The sequence below is a fragment of the Pipistrellus hanaki genome (assembly GCF_964339955.1).
Source record: "Pipistrellus hanaki genome assembly, chromosome: 12".
Lineage (NCBI taxonomy): Eukaryota > Metazoa > Chordata > Mammalia > Chiroptera > Vespertilionidae > Pipistrellus > Pipistrellus hanaki.
In genome coordinates, this window is record NC_140514.1 from 39,206,102 (window position 1) to 39,231,175 (window position 25,074).

Here is a 25,074-nt window from a genome sequence, read left to right on the forward strand (position 1 = left end):
TATATATATATATATATATATATATAGTCTTATTGATTTCAGAGAGGAATGGAAAGAGACAGACAGAAGCATCAATGATGAGAGAGAATCACGGATCAGCTGCCTCCTGCTCACCCCACACTGGGAACCGAGCCTGCAACCCGGGCATGTGCCCTTATTGGGAATTAAACCGAGACCTCCTGGCTCACAGGTCAGTACTCAACCACTGAGTCTCACCAGATGGGCTGTATTTATACTCTTTAGTGTTCTTTAAAATTAGGGATTGCTTAACTAATGTTTAGTCATGGCAATCTGATTTAAAGCCACAACCACACTGACATCTCTACAGGATACCGCAGTGTTTCAGGTCTTGGTTAGACAGCTTGACTTTCTTCCTAAATAAATATTATACAAAAAGTAAAAAGTATTATGCAGACTGTGAGATAAACCTACCTCAAGGATTACATAGAAAGTTACTTTGAGGGGAAAAAAAATACTGATCTTTGTGAAAATTAATAAACAATAACCTCATTTAAAATGGAATCAGGAAACTAGAAGAGACAACTCTCATGCACTTGTCACTCAATGAAATTCAGAAAGCATTTAGCCTGACATTCTCATTTAATAAATGAGGAGCCCAAAGCCCGCAAAAGTTTAATGTATTCCTAAGACCATACAGTTAACTGGTAACAAAACTGAGGTTATAACACAAGTTTTCTGACATTCAGCCCAGTACCCTGGCTGCTGCTGATGACAGTGACAGGGATGAGGATGCAGCTAGCAGCTATTGCATATTTACTATATGTAATTACTCAATCAACACAAGTTTATCAGGTAGGTACAGGTGTACCTCTCTTCATTTATAAATGAAGAAACTGAGGTTTAAAGGAGATAAGGATGCCCCAATTACTAAAATGGAGACTTAGGTTTCAAGGGCCCATCTGTCAGGTTCTATCACTTACTATATTAATTATTATATATTTCACAGCTGATACATTGAGAATTGAGTGTTGGTGGCAAAGATGGCTTTATAATCCATAGAAATTGGTGAGAAGGCTATGTATACTAAAGCTGCCAATCATCTGCTTATCACTTATACATCCTCATAAAAGATTAATCCTTAGGATTCCAAATACATCCCAGGTTGTCTTGCTGCTCAGATCACATGACATCATCCCAAGCTACTTCCTACTTCTATTCCCTCTCATTCACAGAGCTAACCAAAGAGATCCAGAACTGAGGCAGTTGCTAATTGTTATTTTTATTCACTCAATAAATATCTACACTAATAAGAGTAAGATGCAAATTGACCAGACCTTTACAATACCCACCAGCCAATCAGGAGTGGGTATGCAAATTAACCAACAAATATGGTGGGTTAATTTGCATACACAGGCATAGCCCCCAGCCACTATGGGCCTCTGGGCAATGTGGTAAGGTAGAAAGGCGGCTCCGGGTCAGAGCAAAGGCAGTGCCAGAAGCCAGGGAAAGGAAGGACCATTCTTGCACAAATCTTCATGCATCGGGCCTCTAGTCCTATATAATAAAAGAGGAATATGCTAATTATCTGTTACACCCTAAGGCATAACGACCAACCGCGTAGACCAGATCAAGGGTCTTCGAGAGGGTGGGGCAGTGGGTGGAAAACTACAGGAGGGGGCAGGGCAGCAAGCTATGAGGGGGGATGAGGGGAAGCTACAGAAGGGCAGCAGCAACCTACTGGTGCATGGATTCATGCGCAGGGCTACTAGTTTATTAACATTCAGGCACTGTGGTAGGTGCTTAGGAGACAGGAATGAGGGCAAATATGATCCCTGACCTAACTGACCTACTATTTACCTTTTACTTGGAATCTATGAAACCCAGATATTTAAAATAAGCCCTCCTTTATTTTTTAACAGTTTTGAACAGATTTTTATTCCTTGCAAATAAACATACTCTAATTAAAATAGATGATTATGGATCAAGCTAGCAAATAAAATACTTTTGTACAATATAAAAGGAAAATGTTTGGGATCAGTTAGCAGGTAATGGCAGGGGAAAAGGCACTGACACTTCCTAGGATGGGAAGTCAACAGTCTGTGGAATGTAGTAGCCAACCTCATAATTAAGGCATTATCTTTAAAAAAACAAACAAACATGTTTTTATTGATTGTTTTAGACAGAGGAAGGGAGAGGGAGAGATAGAAATGTAAATGATGAAAGAGATGGAGCTGAGGATGGAGCCCGAAACCTGGGCATGTGCCCTGACCGGGAACCAAATTGCAACCTCCTGGTTCATAGGTTGACCAACACTCAACCACTGAGCCACACCTGCTGGGCTTAAGGCATTATCTTAAGTCACCGAGGAACACGTTCCCACCAAGGGTGAAACTTTGGAAAACTAAGGTGTGCTGCCATCGTTCAACTTTTTTAAAAATGAAAAATATGAATCATGTGGAAGCTTTTAACAACGCTGGGCAACATACAATGAAAATGGGGCAAGCTGTGGTCCTTGCTAGAATGTGGAGCTCAAGAATCTAGGAAAACACAGAACACTGGGAGGCTTTCTTGCAGTAATTCCCCTCTATCTACAGCTAGATAGCTGAGTGAAGTGAAAATACAGTGCACAAACTGATCTTTCAAGTTGTGAACCTATATACCAGCTGCCTTCATAATGTCACCTGATTTCCTTGACAAATGCCAGGGTACTAAGAGCAATTGTCTAACCTTGATCCCTCAGACTCCCCCAAAATACTTTCCATTGTGTCCCACTTGCCAGGGTAGGGTAGCACTCTGCTCTGCTATGTCCTCTCTCTTATTGAACCCTATACTGTGATGAGGATCCAAACAACATGGGCTCGAGGGTGACATGCAAAATAAGAAGAGGAAAGAAAAGAAATATATCTAGGAGAAAATGTAAGAGTTTTGTTTTGTTTTGTTTTTTAAATATATATTTTATTGATTTTTTTACAGAGAAGAAGGGAGAGAGATAGAGAGCTAGAAACATCGATGAGAGAGAGTCATCGACCAGCTGCCTCTTGCACACCCCCTATTGGGGATGTGCCCGCAACCAAGGTACATGCCCTTGACCGGAATCGAACCCGGGACCTTTCAGTCCGCAGACCGACGCTCTACTACTGAGCCAAACCGGTTTCGGCGAGAAAATGTAAGAGTTTTCTAAGGAATCTCAGCAAAAAGAGAGAAGACTGTGTGGGTATGCATGCTGTACTACTTATTCAAGGACAACGAAACATAATCTTGATTGACAAATTAATTACTACAGAGCACCTCGCTGGAGAAGCTTGATTTAATATATGTACTAGCTAGTAGTTCCTTTAATAATTTGCTTGGTTGGGTGATGCAGATTTGGATATAGTGCTGGCTTAGTTGTTATTTAAGGGCCAGAACAGAACTCCTTTTGCATAATATAAACTTCAAAGGCTGCAGGAGAAGATGATAGTATGTGTCTGTCACATATGCTTTCCGTATGTTTCTCACCAGGGTCCTGAGAACTCTCTTCTTTCCCTCACATCAGGAAGAGATTGGTAAAGGAATGCCTGAAGCCCTACAACAGACTCTCATGGGAAGTGACCAAAGGTGGGTTATTAACTATCTGGAATTGGAGAGTCCAGGATAGCTGAGCTCTAGTAAGGCAGAAAATCAAAATAAGTGAGTACAGTTATCCCAATTGGCAGTTGTTTGAGCCTTGGCACTTAAGGTTCAGAGAGATTGCTTTATAAAGATTCTTTAGTCCAGAATCCCCAGTGGCAAAATCATAAGCAAGCCGATAAAGGTTTGCCTGATTATCACTGGCTAAAATACTTCACACCTGAGTCAAGGGGAGCCTGCTATACCGAAAGGGACTTGCAGCCATTTATCTTAGGGAACATATACAAACAGATGGAAATACTCAAACTTTTCAAACTACTGGGTCCTGAATTTGAACTAAAATGAATTCTTCAAGGATGATGACAGTTATCTGACCTTTCAGTTAGAGTAGGAACTTGTGGAGGTTAGTGTTCTGCCACTATCTTTATCACAGTAGGCTTGGCGAGGCCATGAATTTATTCTGAAGATGTTTCACTAAGTCCTGAGTTGAGGCACATTCTCCACATTGGTTTCCTGGCCTGTAAAGTGAGGGCTATCATGGTAATAATGGTAAAACGCAAGGCTTTGGAGCTCTTATTCCTTTCCAAAGTAGTAAATGTAAGCCAGATTAACTCGGCCACCAAAGAACTGAGAGAATTTGGCAAGATGCATCCCATTGCCTTCCTGTCGAAGGACCTAGTTTATTCTCTGTAAAGACTAATGGGTCCTTGAAAATTATGGGTACTACTAAATTTAAATAGATGCAAATGCTGCTTCATTTCATTGCAAGCAAATGTGCTCTGGTTTTGGCTTAATTATGTTATATTTTTAATATAACAGGCTTTTGAATAATTATGGGATCTGAGCAGATAACTAATAACTAAAAACATTTAACATTATAAACCATGTAAGAGTGAAAGTAGGTAAAAATAAAAAGAAAACACATTAAACACATGGATAAAGAAATGATAATTATAATAAAACTAGAGACCCAGTGCACAAAATTTGTGCACAGGTCCCTAGGCCTGGCTGGTGATCAGGGCTGATCAGGTTTCCCGCCTACCCGCCTCCTCCTTCCCTCATTCCCTCAGCACCCCGACACCACCACTGGTCACCCGCCATGTTCTCCACTGCCCCCTGGTGGTCAGTGAACATCATAATGAGTGATCTAACTTGCCATTTCCTGGTCGAACTCCCAAGAGAACGCTTTGAATATTAGCCCACAGAACACTTTGAATTTCTAGCCCTGGCCAGTTTGGCTCAGTGCTTTGAGTATTAGCTCACAGAACAGAGTCTCCAGTTAGATTACTGGTCAAGAGTATATTCCTGGGTTGTAGCCCCGATTGAAACTCTTGCAGGAGGCAACCAATCAATGTATATCTCTCTCACATAGATATTTCTCTCTTTCTCTCTCTCTCCTTCCCTCCCTTCTACACTCCCTAAAAATCGATGGGAAAAATATCCTCAGGTGAGGATTAATGAAGCAAAACAAAACAAAAATTTACATTGCTGTTTACAAATGATTTATATACAATATATATATATATATATATATATATATATATATATATATATATATATATTATTTTATTTGGCTTTATAATAATGCTGTGACACAAATATAGCAGAGTTTAGTATTTCTAGTTTATTGATGGACTCAGGGAGGTTAAATGAGTTGAGCTATTTACTCCCATGGCTTAGCTTACCACGGAGAAACATGCTAAAGCTCCAAATCATTTCTATCATGGATTACTGCTGCAGCCTTTTCTGAGGCTTCTAATAAAATTGCAGAATTCCTTCTAAAAACACAAATCTACTCAAATCATTCTCCTATTTCAAATCTAGGGTTTCCTATTTTATCTCCAGCTTCTATCATGGTAATCTGCACAGAGTAAGGCCTCTACATATATTTTTGTTGTTGTTGCAGAATAAATAGATTCCTGAATGAATGCTATTAACAAGAAGTTGAGCTGGAATATGAACGTAGACCTCCTTATTTAGAATATACAACCAGAAAGGTTAGGAAATGACAAATCTAGATACAGACTGAAAAATCCAGTGCATGAATGATAGAGTAGTCCAGGCTGATCAAGAAGGTAAGTGTTAGGCTATCAAGACCTGCTAGTATTAAAAATCCAGTTTCACTGTCAGAATCCTGTGCTCCAATATTCAAAACCTAATATAAGACACAAACAAATGGAGATGTAAGATAGAAATCTTTGCAAGGCAGAAATTATCATAGGTCACTCTCTATTTTTAAGGGAAAGGTATTTTCTTCATGTCTAAAATTCTAATAATGTCCACTGCAAATGTTTGGTAGCCTGTCAATAGGAATTACCTCACAACAACACTCCTGTTAGGTAATGGTGCCCTAAGCAGTAGTTACCATCTCTAGGAAATAGTAGAGGTAACCGATTGCTTGCAAATCATCAGTTCTGGATCATGCCACAAACAACTGCCAGAAAGAAAAACTTCCTTATGCCTATTAAAAGGGCAACCCCAAGCGTAACTTATTCACAAACTATTGACAAAGGTTTGCGTGGTCTGCAAAAGACCTTCTGAGAGTTGCTAAATATTTATTAACTGCTGTTGCTGATAATGGTGTTAACAATAGAAGCTCCTACTTACTGCATATTCAGGGTTTTGTAACCCATGAAATAAACCCTTTTGTGCATTATTTCATTTAATTCTGACCTCAGCCCTTCAATAGTAATTACTACTATTATTGCTATCATAAGTGGGGCTAGCTGTGAGAGGTTAAATAGTATACACAAGGTCACACTAAAAGTAACGTGACCTGTCAAGCTGACTCTAGAATCTATGTTCTTAATACCACACTATACCAGCCGAATACCTCAGGCTCATGGCAATGCATGCACTTCTGTGTATATGGGATCTAAGAAAGTGGCAGCACAGGCTTCAGAGTCAAACACTCAAGGTACTTTCCATTCTACCTTGTCCAGAGTTTGATTTCTTTCAGGACTTATACAGTTCTTCCAAGGACTCACAGACAATAGGGAAAATACCGCACGCACACACCACTGGGTAGGAAGATGGAAGTGTTAATTATCTTGTCATTTGGGGCGGCTTTTATACGCCTCTGTATAGTTACTTGAATCCTATGTATCATCTCTTTATGATTTTTTATAGACCACTGAGCATCTAAAGGAAAAAATGAGGGGGGTGGTATAGCAAAAAGACATAAAATAGAATTCTTTCTTTTAAAGTAAAATAAATGTCCATGGAAAGTTTCTTGACAGGCAAATTACTGCCAATCAGAAATGAAACATTAAATTCTAAAGCAATGAAACTTAGTGGTTCCACAATATTTAAGAATAAGTTTCAGTGGTGATATTCCATGTCTTACAAATGTTAGTTTTAAGCTGGTCCTAAGTCTGAAAGGCTATTACAAATATTGAATTGCTTTTCAGAAAAGATACTGGCTCTCTGAACCTCGCTTACAAGGTTAACAAACTCTATTTATTATGTTCCACCTTTTCATTAAATGATCTCTCCATCTCTTAGTCTTAAATGAAAGCTGGCTCTCTGCTAATGATACCAATTCGCCTATCATTTTCTCAAGTAGAAGCTGCTTGTTCTTCTATACAAAATGCAATTCAGAATCAGGTCATAAAATGGGCATTTTCCTTGCTTATTAGTGCTTCTCCCAGACCATCATTCCTCCTCCTTAAGGCCCATAAATTTAGCTTTATCATCTTCCATCTCTCTTTATCTTTTAGCTCTATCAAAAATGCAGTCACGGCCTGGCCGGCATGGCTCAGTGGTTGACCTATGAACCAGGAGGTCATGGTTCCATTCCCCATTGAGGCACATGTCCAGATTGCGGGCTCAATCCCTAGTGTGGCGTGTGTAGGAGGCAGTTGATCAATGATTCTCTCTCATCATTGATGTTTCTATCTCTCTCTCCCTCTTCTTCCTCTCTGAAATCAATAAAAATATTTTTAAATGTAGTAATTTTAATCATTCCCAATCATTCATCAGACATTGCTGTTTACTAACAGTATTTGTTGGATGCCTACTCCGAAGTCCTTTTCTTCCTTTTCTTCACAGCAGAATGAGGTTCTATTCTTTCATCAAAATTCAGACAATACTGACTTAAAACTAAACATCCAGAATCAATCTTGCCTAGCTGGTGTGGCTCACTGGTTGAGCACTGACCTCTGAACCAGGAAATCACAGTTTGATTCCCAGTCAGGGCACATGCCCAGGTGTTTGGGCCCAATTCCTAGTAGGGGGTGTGCAGGAGGCAGCTGATCAATAATTCCCTCCAGCAACGATGTTTCTATCACTCTTTCCCTCTCCCTTAGTCTCTGAAATCAATATATATATATTTTTTTAATTTTTTTTTAAAGAAATAATATTTGTTAGTCCAGCAAAGCATGTTTTTATTCTCCTAGTAAGTAATTGGTTAAGACAGAAGCATGTAAGACCATCTTGGCTAACCAGATGCATGGAATCTGGTGGCTGCTAGATTATCATGTTAGGATGCAATCCCTGGAATTGTACTTATTTCTGAATAATGAGATTAAAGGTAGATTTTATTTTCTTTTTCCCTCAAAATTTTCTATAAAGAGGAGGTATTATTTCTATGAAAAATAAAAATTAAAAAGAACTTGAAAAGATGTTCATTTATTCTGTTACAGATCATAATGGGGTAATAGAGGACTTATCACCCACTGTAAAACAGACAAACAAACAACAACAACAACAACAACAAACACAAAACTGTAAAACTGGATAAAGTATCTGAAAGAATGGTTTTAGATATCAGGCAACTATCCAGGCAGGACTGTGATTCTTGAAAGAAGGAAAACATTTGAGGGGAGCACAACTAGAGGGAGTTTCCAAGCCATTGTGCAAAGCCAGCAAAGGGAGGGAACCTAAAGGAACAAAGTAGTCTGAGTTGAAAAGTCAGAGATTGTAGTCCAGAATGCCAAGGCAACTAGCATTTGCAGGGCCAACCACCAGAGTGAAAGAGGTCGCAAAAAAGGGCACTCAGGAAAACTGGAGAAGTGTGCCCTGAAGGTTTGGCAGAGCAGTAGCTTGTGCCTGCATGGGAAGAGACTACCCAAGGCTGGGGAAAGAACCACCACAAATGAATATGCAGAGTAAGTTGTGGAGCTCTCATAGAGCTGGGCACACTCGGTGTTCCCACCAGCCAGAGTGGAAAAACCTCTAGGTCCCTGGGCCTGGGTTAGAACTCTGGAAAGGGCATTTCTTTCCATTGGGGTTTAAGTAAGACAGTCAAAAGGCTGCTCTGGACCCACTATAAACATGAAAGCAAGTCTCAAAAGGATCCAACCAATTTCAAGGAATGTAAATGCAAGTGAGAACAAAGTCTAATACTATTTAAAGAAGTAAAACAAAATGCAGCACCAGCAACATAAAATGTAAAATGTCCGGCATCAGGCCATCTATATATGGTCTCTTCACAGGAGCTGGTTGAATTTCCTCACAGCATGGAGACCTTAGGGTAGTTAACACTTCTTATCCAGCAGCTAATGAAGAAGATGGAGGCGGCATTGTCTTTTATGACCTAGCAACAAAAGTCACAAGGCCACTTCTGCCACATTCTGTCGGATAAAATAAAATCACAGTCTTGCCCAGATTCAAAGGAAGAGGAATTAGATGTTATTTAAAAATATATATATTTTTTATTGATTTCACAGAGAGGAAAGGAGAGGGAAAGAGAAATAGAAACATCAATGATGAGAGAGAATTATTGATCAGCTGCCTCCTGCATCCTTTCCTGACTGGGATTCAAGCCCACAATCTAGGCATGTGCTAGAATAGGACCATGACATCCTGGTTCATAGGTTGATGCTGAACCACTGAGTGGCACCAGCCGACAAAAGCAATATCTTAATAGGGAAGTGCCAAGATTCTAGAAAAAGATGTGGGAAAGGAGATACTGTTGTTGACATCTTTAAACAATGTAAGTGCACTATAGAGCTGAGGTGCAGACCTTTGGTGACAATTTTTCTGAATGATATTTTTTCAAGATAAAGAGTTTTAGATTGATAGGCTTTTATTTTCTTTCAGTACTTTAAAGATCTTCTAGTGCCTTGTAGTTTGCACTGTTTTTGATAAGAAGTAAGCAGTAATTCTTATTATTGGTCTCCATTATATAATGTATCTTTTCTTTTTTCTTTTTTTTTTTTTTGTCTACTTTTAAGATTTTATTTTTTATCATTTATTTTCTTTCTTTTCTTATTTTTTTTGTTTGTTTTTAGAAATCTTGCTATAATATACCCTGGGTATGACTTCGTGTTTTTCATGCTAAAGATCTGTTGAGTCAGTAGATTAAGACTTTTTACCAAACCTACAATCATGCATTATGTCCATCTTTTTCTTTAAATTATTGAATATATTTCTATTCAGATTCCTAAAAGGCTTGTCTGCTATTTTCAACATTTGTGTTCTCAATGGGTCTATTTTTATTGCCTGTTTTTTTATTGTTATGGATCACACTTTTCTGCTTCTTTGCATGTCAAATTATAGCCTTTTATTGCTGTGAAATTGTGGCTACTATGTGGTTGACAGTCTGAATTTTTGTGTGTTTGTTTCTGTTCAAAGACTGTTGAGTTTCGGTTTGGCAGGCAGTTATTTCATTGGCAGGTTATCTCTATCTTGTTGAGTGTTGTAATTAGGCTTTGTGATGGTGGATCAAGATTAGCTCTTTTTCTAGAGTGTGAGTAGTACTCTTATGGTCTAACCTTCTATGTTCAGCTGGTCTATCCACTCTGGTGGGTCAGAATTCTAGCGGCTCCTAGCACTCTCTAACCTCTGGCATTCCTATTGAGCTAGCAGTTCCTCAGTAGCTATTCTCTGCCAAACCTCAGAAAGTTTTACCCTGCACATAGCAACTTAGTTTTTGACCAAAGACTCACAGACTCTCGATGCAGATTTCTGGAGCTGCTTCTCTGAACAATTCCCTGTTCTCTAGTCCATTGCCCCACAAATCCCAGCTGCATCACCAGCCCTATCCACCAATTTCCATTTATCTGTGTAAAACATTGCTTTATATTTGGGACCTACTTTCATGTGTTGCTGTTTGGATAGTGCTCAGGGCTGGAAATGAGAGTGAATGACAAGTTTACCTTGTGCACCTCCCCTCTCTAAAGGATCGCAGCCTTGTGCTGTCTGATGCCCAAAGCATGAAGAGTTGCCTCATACATTTTACCCAGTTTTACAGTTGTCTATCCAAGAAGGGTGACTTTTGCACCTGTTACTCGGTGATGGCTGGAACTGGAAGTCTTAATTAATTAATTAATTGATTGATTAATTTAAAATAACATAGTCAATAAATAAAACCTTAATGTTCATTCGTCAAAGCTAACCAAGGAAAAACAATAAGCAGTAAAAATAAAAGTTTGTGGCAGAAGTCTGAGCATACTCAGAAAATTTTCCACTATTTTAATTTTCTTAGAATCAGAAAAATCATTTTGAATCATATCATTTTGGTTCATTTTCATATCATTTCACAGCAATGAACATCACAACACTCTTTATCCCTTCCTCCTTCCTTCCTAATCAAAGTTTTACTTTGTGTTTAACACAAAGTGAATGATTCACGATGAGTCAACTGTGCCAATGGTGACGCTCCCCTTTTTTGACAGATACTCAAACTCCCAGCCTCCCTTAGTGGTGAGGGAGGCCAGACAACTGTATTCTGACCAGTGAGACACAGAGGTAGGTTTGTTAGGTGTCTCCTTTTATTTTCTAGGAAAAAGGAATAAGTGAGACAGGCCTCTTTTTCCTATCTCTTCTAAATATAACACAGAGGTGGAAAAGTCTGCACTCTAAGTATGGGAGAGGAGAAGGGACAAAAGAGCCTGGGTCCTTGGTGACAGCACTGAGCAACTAAATGAATTCAGTAGCTCACCTACTCTGAGAAAAAAGAAAAAAGATTTGTTTAAACCACTCTGTCAAAGGTTTTGTTTCTACCTGTACTAGAAAGCATTTCTGACTAATAAATATAGCATTTGTCCTTTAAACTAAGGGTTTGCAAATATGATGTAAAAATAGCTTTTAAATAAAACATAAAAAGGAAATGGCTGGGAACTGCCTTCTCTTAAGACTGAACTAATCAGATTTTCTTTAGTGTCCGTTAAATGCATATCTGCCTTATATCCCTCTCTAGATTGCAAACACCCTTGTAGTCAGGGATCTATTGTGCTCCACATATGGGACTAAGCACTTTTGGGTGCTCGAGTTAGCTTTCTGATAGACTCTATTTCTACACATCCTATAAGTGATTTCTGTCACCTAGGTATTCTTTGACATCATCGGGAACAAAGACACAACAGACTTAAATTTTTTTTTTATAGAAGTGAGTATGCAGGCAAAATAAGCAAGCAAAAGGATGGTTCACTGTCTTACGTTCACATTCTCTGACATCCAAGTTGAACTGCTGTAATGCTCCCAAGGTGAGCTGCCTCACTTCAGCTTCCAGCAAAAGTTGCATCAAGGATGTGGCTAAATGCTTGCAAGCTGACATACACGCTGTTTGAGCCACTTTTCCCTGAAATACAAGAATGTAAATCATAATTTTAATAGATTAAAGTAAAATTGTAACAAAACTAAAACCATTTATTTTTCCATTAGGAATGTCTTTGTTTTCTTCATCACAATATCCTTAACATTCAAATAATACTGGAATTAATAGTGCCTGATGGCAATCATCTTAAATACTAGCATCATCATGACCAGTCAAGTAGCTATGACACTATGTTAAAATTCAGAAAGCCCAGCTATTTATTCAGGAAGCACTCCCCCCCTCCCTAAATCAATAACAGATAAACAATATTCAAAATTCTAATTAAACCAAGAAGAAATTTTTCAACACAGAAAAAAATTTCAAAGAGTCCCTTCTGTATCAATCATTGTTTTTAAAAAACAAAATAAAAAACAAGGTGAAAGAAACCATCAACAAAACAAGAAAGCCCACTTGCATGGGAAAACATATTTGCCAATGCTATCTCCAATAAGGGTTTAATGCCAAAATTTATAAGGAACTCATACAACTTAACAAAAGGAAGATAAACAATCCAATAAAAAAAATAGGCAAAGGACCTAAATAAGCATTTTTGAAAAGAAGACATACAGAAGGCTGAGAGACATTATGAAAACATGCTCAAAAAACTAATCATCCGAGATACAAATCAAAACAACAATGAGGTCCCATCTCACACCTGTCATTAGAATGAAGACTGGTGCAGCTACTGTGGAACACAGTATGGAGTTTCCTCAAAAAATTAAAAATGGAACTTCCATTTGACTCAGCCATCACACTTCTAGGAATATAACATAAGAAACACCAATCAGAAAGGATATATGCACCCCTATAATCATAGCAGCATAATTAAAAAGCTAAGATTTGGAAACAGCCTAAGTTCCCATCAGCAGTTGAGTGATTAGAAAACTGTGCTACATCTACACAATGGAATACTATGCTGCTGTAAAAAAAAAAAAAAAAAAAAGAAATTCTCCATTTGCAACAGCATGGATGGAACTGGAGAGCATTATGCTAAGTGAAATAAGCCAGTCAAAGAAAGATAAATATCACATGATCTCACTGATTTGTGGAATACAATGAACAATATAAACTGAGAAACCAAGATAGAACCAGAGTCATGGAAGCATCAAACAAACTGTCCAACCTATGAGGGAAGGCGGGGATGAGGCAATAAGAGATCAACCAAAGGACTTTTATGCATGCATATGAGCAAAACCAATGGACACAGATGGGGTGGTAAGGTCATATGCTGGGGGAGTGGGGACAGGGAGAGGTCAATAGTGGGGAAAGGAGACTTATGTAATACTTTAAGCAATAAAGAATTTAAATTTTAAAAATGTAGGCCCTGGCCAGATAGCTCAATTGGTTAAAACATCATCCTGATACAACAAGGTTGTGGTTCAATCTTCAGTCAGAGCACATACAAAAAACAACCAAAAAATGCATAAATAAATGGAACAACAAATTGATATCCCTCCCTCCCTCTCTCTCTCTCTCTCTCTCTCTCTCTCTCTCTCTCTCTCCCGATCTTCTTCTCTCTCTAAAATCAACTGATAAAAAAGATTTATTGAAAGAAATAATTAAAAGGATGAATTTTGTTTTCTTAAAAAATTAACACTGAGGCTTATGAACATAAATTATAAGCTAATTTTTTAAATACGATATTGAATATATCTTACTATCTTCTTTAAAATATTCGAACACTTTATATTTAGTGAATGACATCTTAGTCTCAGGTCTAGGTCATATCTCATAGAAAATATATCCATTTTTTCCTGTTATTTATCTGTTATTTACCATCAATATCTATATGTATCTTTAAAATATGAGTTCTCAAATGAGTGAATCTTTCTTTTCTGAAATTATGGAGTAATTCAGCCATATGGAAAGATATATAAAATTACAAGATGAACACTCATGTGTCCATTAAACATACAAATATACTTTAGCCCCTATGTGACCTCCTTAATCATTTTCCTCCCTCTCCCCACAGGGACCATTATTGGTGTTAGGCATACCATTTGTAATTTAAAAATACTATTAATACATATAACAAAAATAATATACTGTATTATTTTACATATTTTAAAACTTTCCATAATCATATATGGCATGTCCTTTTGCAACATGATTTTTTTTGGTTCAATATTATAATGTAAAGTTTTTTTCACTGTAATGCATGTGGTTGTAGTTTATTCCTTTAATTATTTTACAGTATACCACAATGAATTTGTCCATTCTTCTGATTTTGGAGATTTCGTTTGTACTTACTATAAACTAGGTAGGTCATAGAGTAATGTAGATGTACAATAGTAAGAATCCGAGGAGGTAAGATGGCGGAAGAATAGATGGGCGGATTCTGAGCCCTCTCCCGAAGCAGAAAGAGAGAGCAACTGAGGGTCTTGTGCTGTGAGTGTTTATTGGCAAGCTGGGAGACAGCGAACACCAGAAGAAACTGCTGGGGGGCTGCTGACAGAGGTGCCCCTCACAGGGAAGCACCCACGTGGGCTGTGTCCCTGCCCGGAGCTACCTACCGGCTTGGACGGGGAAACCTCGCCATCTTGAGAGGAAGATAGGATCATGTCAGAGGCCTAAATATCCACAGCCGCAGCGACCACCAAGCATCTGTGACCCCCAGAACGCGGATCCCAAGCGGCGCGAACACTTGCCCTCACAGGATTGCCCCACTGCTCAGCGAAAAGGTCAGATTTCGCGGGGAGAGGGTGGAGAGCGCTCGCGGCGAAAACAAAAAGCCTGTGCGCACAGAGCGCGCTCCCGGAAGCTGGAGGACAGGGGTGGTGATTACAAGTAGAAGCCCCCGCTGTTGGGCGGTTGTCACCCTTGAAAGTGGACGGGGCTCCTAACAGGGGAGATATCTAAAGAGCAACACATTTGGATCCGGCTCGGAGGGATATCGGAGAGTTGCGGGAGATCGCAGTTGCTCGGACCTGCCCCCTCCCCCCCTCCATAGTTCCAGCTTCAGAGAAGACGAAAAAAAAAAAAAAGCTGGAGAGGCTTTAGAGTCTGGGAAGTCAACCTAGAAACACTGCCCCCAGAGGCTAAGTCACAAATTGACTCTAGTGTAATAAAAACAAAGCAAAACCTGCCTAAAAATCAGGACTGGATCATAACAATAGAGGAAGCGAATGACCTTCATTACTGCTAATTTTAATTAAATTTTTAAAATTTTATTATTATTTTTTTTTAATTTTTAAATTTTTGTTTTTTACTTTTGTTTTCATTATTTGCAACGTTTACTCAAGAAACTATTTTTTTTCTTTTTCCTCACTTGATTTTATCTTGATAATTATTACATTGTATATGTAATCAACATTATTACTACTACTAATTTACCTTTTTCATCTTATTTTCTTTTGTTTATTTTTATTATTTTTATTCCATTTGATTATATATATATATTTTTTTTTTTTTAATTTTTTTTTTAATTTCAGGATTACTGTTCTACAGTCTTTATCTATCCTTCTTTCTCCAACGCTTTATTCTATCTCAACCCTACCTTTATGCCCTCACCCTCTTTCCAATCTTTTCCTTTGATACCCTGTTTATCTTAACCCTTTCCTGCTCTAGATTTTCCCCATTCCATCTGTCTACCCCCTCCTAAAATTTCACCCTACTTGTATATATCTAATTTCCAACTACCTGCTCCAAACCCATTCACACCTCCCTCGCAGTTGTCCTAAAAACAAAAAAAAAACAAAAAAAACAAAACAGTCTTACTCTCTAACTCTGAAGTTGTATGTTGAATGTTAACTTTACTGAAATTGTATGCTTTTCTTTTATAAGATTGATTTGCCTATGCTTTTTGTTTGATTGCATGTTTTTGTTAGCTGGGTTCTAGTCACCCTTATTGGTGGTTATTAATATCGCAAACACATTTCGATTCAGTGCCTTGTGTGTTGTACCTGGTTGTGTTGTATTTTGTGCCTTTAAATCAAAGCAGGAGAGAGAGAACTACACAACCAGACATCATAGATCATGGGGAGACCAAAAAACAGCCCGCATATGAAAGAAAAGCAGGCTTCACCAGAAAAGGAAGTAAACGATATAGAGGCAAGCAACCTACCAGAGCAAGAATTCAGAGTAACGATCTTAAGATGGCTAAAAAGAATGGAAGACAAATTTGACAATTTGAGTAAGACCCAAGAGGAAATGAAAAAAACCCAAGAGGAAATGAAGATGACTCAAGATGAAATGAAAAATGACATCGCTACTATGAAGAACTCAATAGATAGCATCAAGAGCAGACTAGAAGAAGCAGAGGATCGCATCAGTGAGCTAGAAGACAAGATGGAAAAAAATACCCAATTAGAGCAGCTTCTAGAAAAAAAAATTAAAAAGCAGGAGGAGAGCCTACGGGAGCTTTGGGACAATGCAAAACAAAACAATATTCGAATAATAGGGGTTCCGGAAGGAAAGAAAACCGAGGTAGACATGGAAAATGTATTTCAAGAAATAATGACAGAAAATTTTCCTGAGATAGAGAAGAAAAAACCCACACAAATCCAAGATGCTCGCAGAGTCCCAAGCAAAATGGTTCCCAGAAGACCGACGCCAAGACATATTATAATTAAATTGGCAAACACCAATGACAAAGTTAGAATCTTAAAAGCAGCCAGAGAGAGACAGAAAGTTACATATAAAGGAACCCCCATCAGACTAACAACTGATTTCTCAACAGAAACTTATCAGGCCAGAAGGGAATGGGATGAAATATACAAAGTCATGCAAAGAAAGGGTCTGAATCCAAGAATACTGTACCCAGCAAGACTATCAATCAAAATTGAAGGGGAAATCAGGAGCTTCACAGACAAAAAAAGACTAAAGGAATTTATCTCCACCAAACCAGCAATGCAAGAAATGTTCAAAGGTCTACTGTAAAAATAAATAAATAGGAAGCGAAGAAGGAACACAGGGGTATAGAATAAAAATGGCATCAAATGAGTACCTATCATTAATAACATTAAATGTAAATGGTTTAAATGCTCCAATCAAAAGACATAGGGTAACAGATTGGATAAGAAAACAAGACCCATACATCTGCTGTCTACAAGAAACCCACCTCAGAAAAAGAGATGCACACAGACTGAGGGTGAAGGGATGGAAAAAGGTTTTCCAAGCAAATGGAAATGAAAAGAAAGCTGGGGTAGCAATACTTATATCTGACAAATTAGATCTCAGAGTGAAGGACATAACAAGAGACAATGAAGGCCACTTCATAATACTAAAGGGAGCAATCAAACAAGAAGAAATAACCCTGGTAAATATATATGCACCCAATACGGGAGCACCCAAATACATAAAAAAACTGCTGGAGGACATTAAGGGAGAGATTAACAGCAATACAATCATAGTAGGAGACTTTAATACCCCACTGTCACCCTTCGACAAATCATCCAAACAAAAAATCAGCAAAGAAATATCAATCCTAAATGACTCACTAGACCAGATGGAATTAATTGACATCTTCAGAACATTCCACCCCAAAGCCACAGAATATACATTCTTCTCAAATGCACATGGGACATTCTCAAAGATAGACCACATTTTTGGGACATAGGCAAAGTCTCTTCAAATTCAAGAAGATAGAAATCATATCAAGCATCTTCTCAGACCATAATGGCATAAAACTGGAAATTAACTACAATAAAAATAATCCAAAGAAATCAAACACATGGAGACTAAACAGCATGCTATTAAACAAGGACTGGGTTACCAGAGAAATCAAGGAAGAAATTAAAAACATCCTGGAAACAAATGACAATGAAAACACAACAATCCAAAATCTATGGGACACAGCAAAAGCAGTTTTGAGAGGGAAGTTCATATCCTTACAAGCCTATTGCAAAAAACTAGAAAAAAGTGTAACAAATGATCTAACTCTACAACTCAAAGAGTTAGAAAAAGAGCAACAAGAAAAGCCCAGTGTAAGTAGAAGGAAGGAAATAACAAAAATCAGAGCACAGATAAACGACATAGAGACCAAAGAAACAATACATAAGATCAACAAAACCAAGAGCTGGTTCTTTGAAAGGATAAACAAGATAGATGGACCTCTAGCCAGACTAACCAAGAAACAAAGAGAGAGGACCCAAATAAACAAAATCAGAAATGAAAGAGGTGAAATAACAACAGACCCCACCGAAATACAACGGATTGTTACAAAATACTATGAACAACTCTACTCCAACAAACTGAACAACCTGGAGGAAATGGACATATTCCTAGAAAAATATAATCTTCCAAAACTCAATCAGGAAGAATCTAAAAATCTCAATAAACCAGTGACTTGGGAAGAAATTGAAACAGTCATCAAAAAGCTTCCAGCAAACAAAAGCCCAGGGCCAGATGGCTTCACAGGAGAGTTTTACCAAACATTCAAGGAAGAACTAAAAACTATCCTCCTCAGACTATTCCAAAAAATCCAAGAGGAAGGAACACTTCCAAATTCCTTCTATGAAGCCAGCATCACCCTAATACCAAAACCAAATAAAGACAACTCAATGAAAGAGAATTACAGACCAATATCCCTCATGAACATAGATGCTAAAATCCTCAACAAAATTCTAGCAAATCGACTCCAGAAGAGCATCACAAAGATCATACACCACGACCAAGTAGGATTTATTCCAGGAATGCAAGGATGGTACAATATCCGCAAATCAATAAACGTGATACATCACATAAACAAATTGAAAGATAAAAATCATATAGTCATATCAATTGATGCAGAAAAAGCATTCGATAAAATCCAACACCCTTTTCTGATAAAAACTCTTAACAAGGTGGGAGTACAAGGATCATACCTCAACATAATAAAAGCTATATATGATAAACCCACAGCCAACATTATACTCAATGGGCAAAAACTAAAACCATTCCCTCTAAGAACAGGAACAAGACAGGGATGCCCACTCTCGCCACTCCTGTTTGACATAGTACTGGAAGTACTAGCCATTGCAATTAGACAAGAGGAGGAAATAAAAGGCATCCAAATTGGAAAAGAAGAAGTAAAGTTATCCTTATTTGCCGATGACATGATATTGTACATAAAAAACCCAAAAGACTCCATTAAAAAACTAATTGACTTAATAAATGAATTTGGTAATGTAGCAGGATACAAAATTAATGCCAAGAAATCCATGGCTTTTCTATACACCAACAGAGAAACTGCAGAAACAGAGACTAAAAAAGCAATTCCATTTACCATCGCACCAAAAAAATTAAGATACCTAGGAATAACTTTAACTAAGGAAGTAAAGGACCTATATGGGGAAAACTACACGACACTGAAAAAAGAGATAGAGGAAGATGTAAGGAGATGGAAGAACATACCATGTTCATGGATTGGTAGGATCAACATCATCAAAATGTCCATACTTCCTAAAGCAATCTATAGGTTCAATGCACTCCCCATTAAAATACCAACGACATATTTCACCGACCTAGAAAGAACTCTCCAAAAGTTCATTTGGAACAATAAAAGACCCCGAATAGCCACAGCAATCCTGAGAAAGAAGAGTAAAGTAGGAGGGATCTCAATACCAGACTTCAAACTATATTACAAAGCCACTGTTCTCAAAACAGCCTGGTACTGGCACAAGAACAGACATATAGATCAATGGAATCGAATTGAGAACCCAGATATCAACCCAAATCACTATGCTCAACTAATATTTGACAAAGGAGGCACGAATATACAATGGAGTCAAGACAGTTTCTTCAATAAATGGTGTTGGGAAAATTGGACAGACACATGCAAAAGAATGAAACTAGATCACCAACTTACACCATTCACAAAAATAAACTCAAAATGGATACAGGACTTAAACATCAGACGGGAAACCATAAAAATACTAGAAGCATCCACAGGCAGCAAAATCTCAGACGTATGCCAAAAGAACTTCTTCACTGATACTACCCCTAGGGCAATGGAAGCTAAAGAGAAAATAAACAAATGGGACTACATCAAAATAAAAAGCTTTTTTACAGCAAAAGAAACCATCAACAAAACAACAAGAAAGCCCACAGTGTGGGAGAACATATTTGCAAATGATACCACTGATAAAGGTTTAATCTCCAACATCTACAAACAGCTTATACAACTAAATAAAAGGAAGATAAATAATCCAATTAAAAAATGGGCAATGGACCTAAATAGAACATTTTCAAAAGAAGACAGAAGGAAGGCCAAAAGGCACATGAAAACATGCTCAAAGTCACTAATTGTCCGAGAGATGCAAATCAAAACAACAATGCGGTACCATCTCACACCTGTCAGAATGGCCAACATCAACAAATCAACAAACGACAAGTGTTGGCAAGGTTGCGGAGAAAAAGGAACCCTCGTGCACTGCTGGTGGGAATGTAGACTGGTGCAACCACTGTGGAGAACAGTGTGGAGTTTCCTTAAAAAACTGAAAATGGAACTCCCATTTGACCCAGTAATCCCACTTCTAGGAATATATCCCAAGAAACTAGAAACACCAATCAGAAAGGATATATGCACCCCTATGTTCATAGCAGCACAATCTACAATAGCCAGAATTTGGAAACAGCCTAAGTGTCCGTCAGCAGATGATTGGATCCAAAAACTTTGGTACATCTACACAATGGAATACTATGCGGCCATAAAAAATAAGGAATTCTCATCATTTGCAGCAAACTGGATGGAACTGGAGAACATCATGCTGAGTGAAATAAGCCAATCAATGAAAGAGAAACACCACATGACCTCACTCATTTGTGGATAACAAAGAGCATTATAAACTGATGAACCAAAAGATAGATATAGAGACAGTAAATCAACAAGTAGACTGTCAAATTACAGCGGGGAGGGGAGGAAGATCTGGGGGAGATAATAGATCAACCGAAGGACTTTTATACATGCATATAAGTATAACCAATGGACACAAAACTCTGGGGAGGGAGGGGATGTGTGGGAGGGAGGGTGGGGGGCAAAAAAAAAAAAAATCAATAAAATATATTAAAAAAAAAAAAAAAAAAAGAATCCACAAAAACTTCAGATTCTCACTATGGAGTCTTTTTACATGTTTTTTCCATATGTTTCAATGGGCCAGGGAGTACCCAATTCTCTTTTACAAACAGGGAGATATGCATTATTTCCTATACAAAGATACAGAGGGGTTTAAAATGGACCTTCACTACAGCTCTCTGTCAACCTTCAGGGATCAGATCCTAAGTCCCAAACAAACAAGGATTTTATCTAACTGACTCCAAATAGCCAAGGCCCAGTTTCTCCTTCTCTGGAGAATCCAGCAGGCTTCAAGAAACTAATCTGTGAAAGAGAGCTGTCCTTTCACACCAACTTTCTCTTTTGCTTTTGCTTCTAAGTAACACTCCTCTGCTCACATTTCGCTGTCAGATTTTATCTTCCTCTAGAGGTGTATGTAGTTTGAAGGCATGAAAGCCAAGGAGCTGCTGGTGTGGCTTTGGTCTGAGTCTGAAAGCCTGAGAACCAGGAGCACCAAGTGCAGCACACTGCTTGCTATTCCCCACATATAAGTGATGCTCGGTCAGATTCTCCCCTTGGCTTCTCTTTCTGCATTTAGGTTGTATAGTTTCAACTGAACAGTCTTATTTTCCAAAGTGGCTAATTTTTGCTGCTAATTCAATGTAGCATGTTTTTCATTTCTGATACTTTTGTTTTTAGAAGTTCCATTTTATTTATTTCTTTAAATCTTCACCTGAGGATATTTGAGAGAGAGAGAGAGAGAGAGAGAGAGAGAGAGAGAGAGAGAGAGAGAGAGAGAAACATTGACATGCAAGAGACACATTGATTGGGTGCCTCCTGCCCATGCGCCAACTGGGGCCTTGGATCAAACCTGCAATCCAGGTATGTGTCCTTGACTGGAATCAAACCTAACAACCCTTCGGTGGGTGGGCCGATGCTCCAACCACTGGGCTGCATCAGCCAGAGCTGATTAATTTTTTATAACTTCCACTTCTTTCCTTAAATTTATATGTACCTTTAATTCTCTAGCCTATTGTGTATGTGTGGGTATGTGAGCATTTTTAAAGCATTTACCTGCTAATTCTGTTACCTATGTCACTTGGGTAACTTTTTTATGGACTGATTATATTCCTTGTTATGGATCACATTGTCCTGTTTCTTGTCACATCTAGTAAATTTTTAACACTAAATACTGTTGCTGAATGTCTCTATTTTGCTGAATTTCTTTAAATAAAGCTTATTTTTGTTATGGCAAACAGCTCAGTTTCTTTTGCAATTTTAAAGTGTGTAAGTCTACTCTTTTTTTTTTAATTTCTTTATTGATTAAGGTATTACATATGTGTCCTTATTCCTCCATTAACCCCTCAAATCCCCGCTCATGCCCTCACCTCCCTGTTGTCTGTGTCCATTGGTTATGCAGGTCTACTCTTTTATGGAGGGATTAGAATAATCTATTCTCCATGGTTACTTTAGACCTACTACAAATGCAGCTTTAGACCAAATACTAGCTATTCTTTTGGTGGTTCTACTAAATGCTTTAGGAATTTAATAGGGTCTTTCCCTTCTTACAAGTTAGATTTTTAACATTTCCCTGCCTTGAGAGACTTCTGGCAAATGTGCTCAGCTTCTGTACCCTAGCATTTATTTTTTGCCTGATATCATGAATTTTTCCTACACATGAACAACTTAGTATTCAGCCAAAGCCTCAAGGGATTCCAATGCAGATATCTGGTGCTATTCTTCAAATTACCTTCCTCATCTCAAAACTATTTCCTTACAAAGATCAGCAACTTATTACCTAAACTTCAATCTTTGTTTTCTTCCTTTTTAAAAAATATATTTTTACAGACTTCAGAGGACGGGAGAGGAAGACAGAGATAGAAACATCAATGATGAGAGAGAATCATTGATCGGCTGCTTATTGCATGCCCCCTATGGGGGATTGAGCCCACAATCCGGGCATGTGCCCTTGATTGGAATTGAACCTGGGACGCTTCAATCCGCAGGCCAATGCTCTATCTACTGAGCCAAACCAGCTAGGGCCAATCTTTGTCTTCTAACTCAACTATAGTCTCCTACTGTCCTTGGGTTACTTTGGGTACCCTCCCTGCACCACAGTTTACGAAGTACCTGTAGGCAAGTTTCTGAGGCAATGTTTCATGTGTTTCCCTTCTTTCAGAGATCACTGTCCTGCACTGCCTGCTATCCAGTATCTGAAAAAGTTATTCCATTTATTTTGTCTGGCATACCAACTATTGCAATATGGTCATCAGAGAGCATCTCACCTTTATTTTGGAAAGATAATTTTTCCTGGGTACTGAATTGTATATTGACAGCTTTCTCTTACTTTGGGATTTTAAAAGTTCCATTCTATTGTCCTCTGGCCTCCATTTTTTTTTTTCATGAGAAATCAGCCATCATTCTTATTGTTTTGCCTTGAATGTGTTTAAACTAGAAAAAACTATAATAATCATTTAAGGAAATTCTCCCCAGTCAATAATTTTATATGCTCTCGTTTTAATTTCCATTTTCAGCTTGGCCAACACTGTGCATTATTTTTAAAAATGCATACACATATGTGTCTAACTAAAATTCAGAATAAAGGATAAAGCATACAGCCAACTAACTAGTATATTACAAGACAATGCCACCACAGCAGATACCATATCTTGTATATTCTACTTCCATAGACCAAAACAGTGTCATAGAAAAAAATAAATAAATAAAGGTATACGGAAAAATTCAGGTATGTGTTTTAATGAAAACCAACATACATAGTAAATATAATTCCCCAGACCATTTTAACCTTTGTCTTGGTTTCATCATCTGTAAAATATATTGTAATAATGGCTAACTAGAAATAATTCCTATGTAGCATTTCCTACCTTATAATTCCACTGTTACCTGGTATACATTAAGTACTCAGTAAATGTCTTATTAGTATATTCCTAAGGTCCCGAATATGAAAAACTATTAAAAAAAAACATTGCATATATTTGCTTAAAATGCAAGTACTTTATGAGTGCATAATATTTGACAACCATTTATCCCTTTTCTTGTCTTACGATTTTCTTCTTTTACACCAAAAAATTCGGTCATGCAAAAAAGTAGAAAGTGTACTTCCTGTTCTAAAACAAATCAAGAAAAGTATGCAATTAAGTACTAAATTGAGCAGAATAAACTCTAAACACTATATGATTTTAGAAGAAAAGGTTATGAAGCCAAAAAGGTCAGGGAAGGCTTCACAAAAAATGGTAGAACTTCATTATATATTGACAACAACATTATGGAAATAATTTTAAGTGGCTTATAATTTGAGGTAAGTAAAATCTCTACAAATAATAACAATCACTACTACACAAACCGCCATAGAATAAGACCTCATAATGAGAAATAAAAACTATTCCTTTCTCTTTCCTCAGTTCCTATTGAAGTTAAAGATTAACTTCATCATGTTATCTCATTAACACAGAAATGTCTTTGAAGGTATTTAGTTTTTGCCATGCTGGACATTTCACCAGACTACAACCAAGATGCCAAATAATCAGATTCAAATATTAATAAGCAAAAGGTCACTATGAGGTAATTTCCAAAGTTCTACTAGTTCCTGTTTTTTGTTTTGTTTTGTTTTGTTTTTGTTTTTACCTTATCCAATTCCCTCTCCCTTTCTCCAGCCCTCTCTTACTACATAAATTATAGTCACTGGCTTAGTTTCAAGATATACCCACTAAACTGTAATTCCAGTTGAAGTGCATTTTAAGTGGAGGCCTCCCAGATGCTGGATCCCAATCCAAGGGTAATCTGTAGAGGTATAAAGTTAAAATAAAAATGGAGGGATTCAGCTAAAATCTACACCCAATTTTGATATTTAACTACTATTTAAAAAGGGAAAATAGGAAAAATAAAAATAAACCATCTCTTATCCTCTCTTTCAGACTTTCCAATAAGTTATTTAATAATGTGACAAAGCAGAAAGTATTAAAATATTAACCAA

General features: G+C 37.7%; 1 protein-coding gene across 8 annotated transcripts in view; it reads right to left on the reverse strand.

Moving 5' to 3' along the window:
- The window catches only part of EXOC6B (exocyst complex component 6B), a 470,364-nt gene that overhangs the window by 134,759 nt on the left and 310,531 nt on the right, over positions 1–25,074 (reverse strand). For all 8 annotated transcript variants that reach the window (XM_084901284.1, XM_084901290.1, XM_084901283.1 and 5 more), the window contains one exon: positions 11,953–12,094. In XM_084901284.1, coding sequence (XP_084757410.1) covers positions 11,953–12,094 — 142 coding nt within the window. The remainder of the gene's footprint in view (positions 1–11,952; positions 12,095–25,074) is intronic.